Source organism: Merops nubicus, unplaced genomic scaffold (genome assembly GCF_000691845.1).
Source record: "Merops nubicus isolate BGI_N331 unplaced genomic scaffold, ASM69184v1 scaffold2954, whole genome shotgun sequence".
NCBI classification, from domain to species: Eukaryota; Metazoa; Chordata; class Aves; order Coraciiformes; family Meropidae; genus Merops; species Merops nubicus.
In genome coordinates, this window is record NW_008602086.1 from 1 (window position 1) to 10,727 (window position 10,727).

General features: G+C 49.2%; 1 protein-coding gene across 1 annotated transcript; it reads right to left on the reverse strand.

The window, feature by feature from the left end:
- Positions 1 to 664: 664 nt before the first annotated feature.
- On the reverse strand, positions 665 to 8,585 carry LOC103770926 (scavenger receptor cysteine-rich type 1 protein M130-like; the record flags this gene model as incomplete). Its single annotated transcript, XM_008938203.1, has 6 exons — positions 8,453 to 8,585; positions 6,439 to 6,753; positions 4,247 to 4,578; positions 2,567 to 2,864; positions 1,444 to 1,749; positions 665 to 982 (listed from the first exon to the last, which is right to left on the reverse strand). Coding segments are annotated over exons 1-6 (1,702 nt in total), but the record flags the coding sequence as incomplete, so codon positions are not given.
- Positions 8,586 to 10,727: the final 2,142 nt, after the last annotated feature.

Genomic DNA, 10,727 nt, shown 5'->3' on the forward strand with positions numbered 1-10,727 from the left:
GCTGCCTGCGGGAGAGCCGCCTGCCAGCCCGCGCCACGCCCGGCCACCTCCAGGCCGTCCCCTCCAGCTGCATCCCAGCTCTGTTACACTGCCCTGGGCAGACCCCCCGTGGTGCTAAAACCGAAGGCAAAGGCCTGCTCTGCGTCAGGTAAATGATTGAATAGTCCTGTGGGGTGCTGCAAACAAGGGGTGCCCAGCCATGCTAAGTACATACACGCCTCCCTTCATCTCAGAAAGCTGGAGCAGCTGTTTTCTATCTAAACTGCTTTAGTTAGAGGCAGCTTCTGCTGCTGATGGGTTACAAAATAAGAGTACAAACAGTTCTCATTTACTTTAGACAGGCCACGGGTGTCTATAAATATAGAAATGTTACAGAATAAAGCCTGTTTAATTCCTGAATGACAGTCCCAATGTGTGACAGTCATGTCCAAATTAGTGTTCTTATGGCTTCAGTATTCTGTTACTTATTGATTCTGGGAGGTAAATTCTTTAAGAAATTCAGATTAAGAAATTAGGAAAATTACACTTGCTTCCTTAACTATCATTTGTTTCTTATAGTATTCAAGCAAGTGAATATCCTAAGTTCAGACCCATGAGACTACAGCACAAGGTGGGCTAGAGGGAATCCTAAGAAGCGTTCTGCCACTCTGGGGCTCTGACTCACCTGAGCAGATCACACCAACGTCTTCAGCAACTCCCATGGGCGCCGTCTGAGAGCGGGAGGTCTTACAGAGCATCAGCTCAGTCTCATTTCCAGCACACTGCACACTTCGTAAGCCAACAAGACCCACACCTCGCTCGGATTTGGGAAGGGAGTAGGCTTTCTGAGCAATTCCACACTGGAGCTGCCTGCATACCACCTGAGCATCCTTAATGTCCCAGTCATCATCCAGGACTCTGCTCCACACGCCATGGAGCGAGATCTCAACTCGCCCCTCACAGCGGCTCTCACCACCCGAGAGTCTCAGTGGCTCTGCAAGACCTGGGCTCAAGAGAGTTGGAAAATACATTGAATAAGATCTGCTGCTCTTACTGCAGTAAACACAACACGCAGGAGAGGCATGGAAGACAAATCTCTATGTTGGTAAGAACATAACTCTCCCCAGTGGTTAAGGAGACAGCCTCTGTAAGGTTTTGTTTACTCCATGCACACTGTGGGTCTACAAGGGGAAGTGAGAAAGGCTCCCTCAGTTCAGAGAGCAGCTCCTGTGAGGGCTCAGGCACAGAGACACAGGGTGAGTCTCTCTGCTGAATGAAGTGTCTATGCTGAAACTAAGATTGGAGTGCTGGAGGAGAGGAGAGGAGAGGAGAGGGGAGGAGAGGAGAGGAGAGGAGAGGGCATTAAAGACAGGCTGACATACCAGACTTGCTTGGCAGAGTTTGGTCAGCAAGGCTGATTTGATCTGACGTTGCTCTTCTTATAAAAGGCCACTCCTGACTTACCTGAGCAAATAACGGTGGCTGCTTCTGAACAGTTTGGATTGCCCAGAGTCACCTGAGCACAATCCCACAGGCAGGACTCTGTCCCTTCACAGTGAAAAGCATCTCTCCACACAGGCCCGTTCCCCTCGACAAAGTGTTCTCCTGTCTGGATTGATCTGGCATAGCCACAGTTCAGCTGGCGACAGAGAACGTTGGCAGCTTGCAGGGTCCACTGGGAGCGGCAGAGTCTTCCCCACGTGTCTCCGTGGCGGATCTCCACTCTGCCAGAGCACGTGGTGCCACCCACCAACCTGCCCCCTGGGCACCCTGCATAGAAGAGAAAGTGGGTACTGAGATGGCACGTTCATAACTGCTCATGGGTGTGACCTGAAAGTGACCGGGAAATGGTAATTCCTTAGTATTCGGTAGCCAAAACGGCTCCACTGGGCCACTGAAACTTCCATACTCATAACTAGACTTCAGCCCGCCCTGTTTTACTGAGAAGAATGACTAGAAATCAGGATCTGCTCCCCTTTGCAACTGTTAAGCTCAGGACACTAGGTTTCAGAGCTCTGGGCGAACTAATAGATCTTAATTGTTCTGACCAGCCTCACTTAGGGCCATCAGCTATGCACCTTCAGGCTACTGGTCCAAGGAGTCACTTAAACCTGGACCAGGACTTCAGTCCTTGCCTCAGCTATGTGACTGGTGTAACTATCTCCAGTCTCTTCTTCTGCTACTCCTAAGTGTCCTCTCCAGCTGGACCCTACATGTGATTGATTACTTTGCCTTGTCTGAGACTGCCCACAGACCTTGTTACCAGTATCTTCCTCTGTCCTCTATGCACGTGCTTTGGACTGTGCCTTGATGGGTAAGGGCACTGCTTGTGTTGTCCTCACCCTCTGTCCCCAGCTCATCCTACCATGTGGAGCAGCCCTGTTCTTGGTGTTCCCTGACACTGGGAGCATTTCATGGAGAGCAGTCCTGTGGTGCAAGTGAGGGGCAGCCTCAACTCCTGGGAGCGCCTGTAGCAGCAGGCAAAAGATGGAGCCTGGCTCCACAGACACCCTCTGGATTTCGGGTCCGCCTGTTTCCTCAACGAAGGAACTTTTCAGTTTTCCTCTTGGGCCTGTCTGCTGCTCACCTGAACAGACCACACGGGCGTCGTTCCCAGCAGGGCACTCGTCCTGGCCGAGCACACTCACAGGACAGCCTCTGGGCTGGGAGCCATCCCTGCAGCTGAAGGTGCCGTTCCACACAGAGCCGTTCCCCTGCCCGAAGGACTGGCCACCTGGTACCAGCAGGGCAACTCCACAGTCCAGCTGCTGGCACAGGGCGTTGGCAGCTGGTAGATCCCACAGGTAGTCACACAGGGTTCCCCATGTGCCTCCATGAAGAAGCTCTACTCTTCCTGAGCATGCGTTGCTGCCGTTTGCCAGCCTGTACCCACCATAGCCTGCAGGAAGAATAAAGGACCTTAGCAGGTAATTGCTCGGGGTAGGAGCTACCAGCAGCACCCCCTCTCCCAGTCCTCGGGCAGCTCACAGCAGCTGGTGAGCAGCAAGCACAGGGTGCAGGGCTCAGCTTTAGCCCGTGCCACAGCACAGGGCTCTGAGCAAAACGGGCCGTGCCCAGCAGCGTGTTTGCAGCGATCCAGGGGCAGCGTGGGTGAGGCTGTGGAGTGCTGCTGCTGGCCCCAGCCAGGCCCTGGGCATTCCCACAGTTACCTCCCAGCCCTGCCTCGTCCTGGCGTTGTGCTCCCCCTAGTCGGGCGTGGATTTCCACTCTGAGCTGTGACTCTTGCACTGTGGAGGCTGGACCCAAGGCCTCTCAGTTACTGACCCCTCAGCTGGACCGTCTGGCTCCCCAGCCAGCACTCCAGATCCACACAGCCAGTGGGGCAGTGTCCAGGGCAGTCTGTGAGACCACAGCCCCTCGGCAGGGAAGGGAGATGAGCTGCCATCCTTCCCAGGCCTGTCTTGTGATGGGTGTTGCCAGCAGCTCTGCCACATGTTCTGTTTGTGCCTTTTGAATTGTGTCCTCGGGAAAAAAGTTGTGTTTGCTAGGTCTAATCATCACTTTTGTAGTGGGTGGCAGTAAGTTAGATGTGTTTAGAGGCCCCAGCAGCCATGGCTGTGTGCAGTTCTCAAATAACGTTGCCTGGCAGTCAGAACGAAAGTCATCCAGGTCTCTGACAACTTTTTCTTTCTTTCTTTTTTTCTTTCTTTCTTTCTTTCTCTCTTTCTTTCTTTCTTTCTTTCTCTCTTTCTTTCTTTCTTTCTTTCTTTCTTTCTTTCTTTCTTTCTTTCTTTCTTTCTTTCTTTTTCTTTTTTTTTTTTTTTTTTTTAAATAACTTAAACTTCTACCTTGTGTCTCCTTTGACCTTTTGGAGGTATGGTAACCTCTCCCAGTTTTATAATTAACTGAAGTGATGGGGATTAACATCACACTGGCAGCACAGAAAATAAATTAATTTATCTGTGTTCCTGCTTGTTTGCTCTGATCACCTCTCCCTTTATGTATATGAGAAAGACATGGAAGGAATTCTCAGCACTATTGAGTGCATACCTCTAGCTGCATGGAAGAAGTTACAGTTCTTTTGAGATCTGGCTCCCTGGGGCAGAAGTGAGGTGGTTAGCAGAGCTCCTGTTGGATGCAGGCTCTCAGAGTGAGCTGTGGGGCTGCTCTGTGTTACTTCCTGGTCTTCCTTGGGTTGCTCAAGGAGTGACAGGGGAAGAACCCAAGAACCCTGAGAACCACAGGAATATGCAGAGGCTCTGAACTGCAGGTTGGCAGGAAGAAGGCATATGGGGCACATGTAGATTACATCCATCAGCCCAGCCTCACCTGAGCATACCACGGTGGCACCATGAGAGCAGGCGTGCCCGCGGCGCAGCGTCCGGGGGCAGTGCGCCAGGCGCGTCTCGTTCCCCACGCAGCGGAACTCCTCCTGCCAGGTCAGCTCGTGACTGTCTCCAAGGTGAGCTCCTCTCAGAACATCCACAGCCTGGCCGCACTCTAACTCCTGACATATGACGGAGGCGGTTTGGAAATCGACGTGTGAAAAACACACTGCAGCCCAGCTCTGCTGGTGCTGCACCTCCAGACGCCCCGAGCAGGCAGTCTGCCCTGCGGCCAGGCGCAGCCCAGAGAAACCTGAAAAGAACCAGGAAAGCTGGCATCAAAGACTGCCTGCACTGAGCTGACTTAGTAACTCCCATACTTTCATGGCCCAGACACATGTCACTGCTCTGAGGACCACCAACACTTTTAAATAACCATTGTGACAACTCCTGTGTGCCGCTGATGAGACAAAATGATGGGTGTGAATACTTATTTCTTAGCATGTGAAAACACTAAATCCTTGGGAAGCTAAAGAAGGGGGAAGTTTTGAATATTTGCTAAATGCTTGAGAAGTAACAGTCTCCAAACAAACAAATAAATAGACATTGACTAGTGTGTGTCCTTCTGACTTTGTTATTCAGATGAGCGGGAAGCAGAAGTGCCCCAGAAAGAGGAAACAGGAAATGCTGCACCCATCTCCAGAAAGGCCTGAAGGGACAGTCTGAGATCTGCAGGCTGGATGGTCTTACTTGGGAAAAACCGTGGGGTGAGTCCTCCTGGAACACATTTCTGGGCACAAGAGGGTAAGTGGGAAGAGTCAGCATGGATTTACCAAGGGTGAACCCTGCCTGTGACTGCATTACTTCCTCTGATAAAAGTGACTGGTTTTGTGAAGGAGGGCAGACCAGCGTGTGTAATTTACCTCACATTTAGCCAGGCCTTTGACACTGTCTTGCACAATATTCGTGTGTCTAAACCAGGACATTATGGTCTGAGTGGGTGGACGACTGCGTGGTTAAAAGGCTGGTGGATGCTCAGTCTCAGAGAGCAGTGGTCAGTGGGTGGCACTCTACCTGGCGGCTGGCAACAAGTGCAATACTGCTCATTGGGTCTTTCCTGCTCCCTGCTCTGTTCAGCATCTTTACCAACACCCTGGAGGAGGTCATGGGGTGCACTCTTGTCAGTTGGGGAGTGGGGGGAGATAATCCCAAGGGCAGAGCTGCCATTCAGAGGGACGTAGGCAGGCTGGATTAATGGGCTGACAAGAACCTTACAAAAATCTAAAAGGACAAATGTCCTGAAGCTGGGAAGGAAAAATCTCTTGCAATGGTATTTGATCTGAAGAGCAAAACCAAGCACTTCTTGCAGAGGAAGGCAGCCAAACAGACACTGGATTTGTTTGCCATTGCAGCCTGGCATGTCTTGGCTTACACGAAGACCTGGAGAAGGGCAGTTATATGGCATAACACAGCATTTTCTTGCTTCTTTATCTACACCTGCTTCTAGCCCCCATTCCTGGTCCAGTGCTGCCTCAGCACTAATGAAGAAATCGCAAACTTTGGGTGAACCTTGCTCATTATAATATCATTAAAATATCATTATAATACAGAAACAACCTCCTGGCCCAAAGCTGCCTGGCTCTAAGGCAGACCACGCCTCGGACACTCCTCCCTGGGCATGCGTGGGGCTGGCAGGGGTCCTGGGACAGAGGAGGAGCAAGGTGCATCACTAGGCATAACAGAAGTTTTCTTAGCAGCTGAACTTGGGAAGCTTTCCCCACCGAGGATCACGACGAGGAAGGACCAGCAGGATGCTGCCTGGATCTGGGACCATAGGGACTCCTTGGACCTGTAGTAGGAGCTGTCACTCTCTTTCCCCTCTTTACCTTTCCTGTCACTCTTTTACCTGTTGCATGCCACTTTACAGGGAGACAATAAAGTTCCACTGTTTGACTGAAGTAAAATCCCTCTGGCTTTCTTTTGCACTTTGAGATCACAGCAGATGAACCATCATGTGTCCACTGAGTGAAGCAGAAGACTTAATGCTTTGGCTGAGCAGAGCCCATGGAGAGAGTGAGACCTCTGTGCAGTACCTGGCTCTACCCAGCTAGAACAGTGTTTGATCTCAGCCTTGTAGCATTTTTCTGTTATTCAGGGTTGGATGACTTCTTACCTGCGCACGTCACGCCAGTATCAAAGTAGTGGGGGCAGGTGAAGGCACCCCATCCTGCGTGTGGGCAGCTCCAGAGGGCACGTTCATCACCACGGCAGTCAACTCGGTACAGCCACGTTGGGCCAGATCCTTCTCCAAAAGGAGCTCGGTTGAGGGCCTGAACAGCAGATCCACATTGCATTTGCTTACAAACAACTTCAGCATCTTCTATGGACCAGTCACCATCACACACAGTTCCCCATGTCTCATTGTGTTTTACTTCCACTCTCCCAGAGCAGGGTCCAGTTCCATTTGACAGCCTCAATTCATCGGCACCTTCATACACAGAGACAGAGCAAAGTTATGGAAAGGACAGTGCTGAGCCAGGATTATCTATTGCCAATGGTGAATGAGATTATTGTTACTCTTAAATTACTCTTAAATCAGGCTTATTTGGTTTGCCTTTCTAAACAGGCCAATTTAAAGGTTGTTTGGTTCTTTTGTTTGTTTGTTTTCCCCCAGGGAGTTGTGTCTCTGTTTAGCCCTTCTGGGGCTATCCCAGCAGAGCAACCAGCCCCTTTGTCCAGGTGTGAAACCCAGCAGATGAACATGAGGGCTTTTCATGTGGAGTGCCCAGAGCTGGGGTTTGACATATGGACAATTCCCTTCTCTGCAGAGATGTGTGATGATTCTTGTCTCTGCAGAGATGTTATGAGGAGTTAGTTTCTCTGCAGAGACAATTGTGAGGAAATCAGCTGTTTTGGGAAAGGCCAGAGGAGCACCCAAACATCTCTGTTGGCTTTGGCCCAGGGCCTGGCCAATCATGGACAAAAGCCAATGGGGTGATCAGCAGCAGGTGTCCTGCTTGTGAAGAGAACAAGGTTAAAGCAGCCCCTGCTGGGGGAGATATTTGGGGGTTTATCTGTTGGTGGGTGCACCAGGCAGAGCTTCCTTGTGACATGGGAAGGACCCTCTGACTGTCTCTGAGCAATAAGGTAAAGTCCAGCCCTGATCTCAGCTGGCATTTCCCACAGGATGGCTTTGTGGGGTGTTGGGTTCCTTACTTTCCTTCCTCTTTTTCTCTGTTGTGTCACCTGCAGTGAGTGGGGTTGTTGCTTTGTTTGTTCCACCCGTTATTAGTCAGACTGTGCTGTTTGCATCTTCTATGTTGTTTGAATTCATGGTTTCCTCTGTTGTACCTGTGACTGGCTGGGCTGTTTTTCCATTGACAGAAAAGAGATGATCAGTTTATACTGACTTTTCTGCTGACAGCCTTGTCTTTCCTGATGGGATGTTAACTGGCAGAACATCACGTCACCTCAGAGACTGAGGGCTACTGCCTAGAGGGTATGGGACACTATGGGATGCAGGAGAAGTGCACCTTGAAATTTCACAAAGCTTATTATGGGATGTTTAAGAGCGAAATCAAGGCGGGGGGGAAGGAAGGATCAAGGATATTTAGGCAGGACCAAGAGTGGGAAAATAGAGTAAATGGATAAGAAGGCCAGAGGGCATGGGCAAAAGTGGGAACACAGGAGGCTTTGTTTGAACATCAGAAAATGCTTTGTTACCCCGAGGATGACTGAGCACTGGAAGGGGTTACCCAGAAACTAGTCTGATTCCTCTGTCTATTCCGTGTGAGTGTGTCAGTGTTAACCCATGAGCATCAGTCCATGCTAATGCAACAAGCCTTTAAAAGAGAAATAATTTCTAAGAAAAGCTAAATTCATAATACATTATTAAAGGAACTGGATAACCATTTCCATTAGCCATATCCAGGAGTAAAACAAACAGCTCCTCATTTGAGTGATCAACCTCTCTACATTGGGATTTTTAAAAAAATCCAACGTCTGCTGTTTTTGAGACACGACAGCATGCAAAGGTGGATGCAGAGTCAGGCACAACTCAATCAACAGATTTAAACATTTCCTTATCAAAACTATCACTTGCTGCAATCAATCTTCTGTGACTTTTTAGTGATACCTACAGGCAACTCCTGTATTTCCTCACATTCCACAGCATGTCCCACAAATACCTTCATTGAATTCCGGGGGACTAGTCATATAGTGAGGTTCTGCTCGGCTAAGAAAGAAGACATCAGACTTTGGCTTGCTCCAGCTGAGTACCTGGTTTCCCTCATAGGCCTGGGATGAGAATGAGCCGTGCATCCCTGTGCCCAGGTCCTGAGTGGAGGATTCCAGCACTGCCCTCAGCTGCAGGTTGCTGCTCACACCCTGTGGGCTGTGCCTGTGCACCCCCCTGGGCACTGCGGGGGCTGCGGTAGCACGGAGCGCAGGTCCCATCAGAGCAGGGACGGGTCCTAGGTGCTGATGGTGGTGCCAAGCTAAAGCTACTCTGGTGCATCTGCCAGCCGGGCTCTCTGTTACAATTCCCTGATATTAAAACGGCTGCCAGGAAACTCGCTCTCATTTCTACAGTACCGTTCAGCTGACGCTCACACTGCTACAAAGAAGTCTAAACACAAATGTTAGTGTTGTCCTTCACGCTCCTTTGCACAGAAATGCCTGTGCCTCCTCTTCCCCTCCACCTGAACTGCGACTGCACCAACGCAGCCGAGGAGAAGCTGTAAGAGTGGCCTGTGCTACATCAAAGTATCAGCCGTGAGGTCTTGTTCTCATCACAGGGCGATGTGACCACCGTGTGCCGTAGAGCCACCTCCACAGGGATGGAGACAAAAATGAGGATTCCAAATATTTGTTTCTCATCATCAGCTTCAAACATGTACACATTGCTCTAGAAGAGCAGAGAGAGAAATAGTAATAAGCTTCAGACGTGCAGGAACCACAGAGGTGACGGTACGTTACCCAGCCGGACTCCGCGGGACACAGAGCATCATTTGTTCACAACACCATTTTAACTGGTGTTGCAGAGGACCTGGGGTTATTGATTGTGCCTATAGAGAGCTCAACAGGGGAGACAAGACAGCAGTAAGAATACCCAGCAGGTTTCCATTCTAGCTTGGCTGTTTACTAAACTTGGATTCTAATTCCGAGGAGAGTGGCCAGTCGCTGACACCCGAGTAAAACACAGATGATGTGCAGGTGGCTTACCCTTCGTTCTCTCAGGATCACCACGGAGACTGAATCAAAGACAGAAAGGTATTTAAACACCTTCTTGACTCTTTGTCATACAAGGTGATGGAACAACCTGTTTATACTGAATTTATATTCTTTTCCTATCTCACTGCCTTATGTGAAATAGAGTATGTACTTACCCAGGGAGACCTGAACAGAGAGAAGCAGCAGACACAACCCTGGAGTAGAAAGATGTTCTTTTGTTGCCATCCTGATTGCAGAAAGATGAAACTTCACTCTCTGTTAAACACTGCCTAAACCAACCTTCGCATGGGCTTCTCTGTATCTCACAAATGACTACAAAGGAGGAAATACATAGCTTCACATGCTATCATGATCTAGGTGAAGGAACCAATAGAAATATTGTTCACCTTTTTAGACATTATCAGCAGATCAATCTCAAATCAGAAAGAACCAAAACCTCCAATAAAATCTGAAAATTGTACCTGTGACCTTATATGAAGTGTGATTAAGCTTCTGATGTCATCACCAGTATAGTCTGGTTTCAGAGTGGGACCAACGCCGCTGGAGCAGGCAGAGCAGAGCGCTAAAGGGTCATTCCTCACCTGACAAAGCAATGCAGAAGTGCAGAACATTGGTCATTTTATGGATCACTTTGGAAAGAGAACAAAGAAAGACAAAGAAAAGTCCCTAAATATGTAGCTCATCCATCTCCTTGGAAGAAATTGTACTGCCATTGTAAATCGTACTGCCATAAGTGGTAGTTACGACTAGTGGTAGTTCTGTGACTAAAAAATGCTCTGTCCTTGAGGCAAATGCTGCTCAGGGTTTCCTTATTTGGTTGCAACTTGAGGACCATATAGGCAGAAGCCCTTGAAAGACCATCTTCCTTAGGATGCAAATTACAGGACTTCCTGTTTCCTCTGCTGACTTTCTTTTTGTTTCAGGTTCTGTATGACTATTGCTGGTAGTTCTACCCACTCTCTCATTCACTCTATAATGGTGAATTTAGGGGAATAAAAGCTGACGTTTATCAAACTGTAGCTATTGGTACATTCTGGGCAAGTGGAAGGAGTTGCAGAGTGCTATCTGTTTACACCAGTCTAGATAGAGAATCCCAGGCCTCTTTATGGCACTGACTCACATACTTTTTCTCTCTGATGGCATCTATCTGGTGTTTATCCAGAATTCCAAGTCAAATGACATCTAAGCTGTTAGGTCCTTAGTACACCAACAAGCTCAGCAATCTCTTTC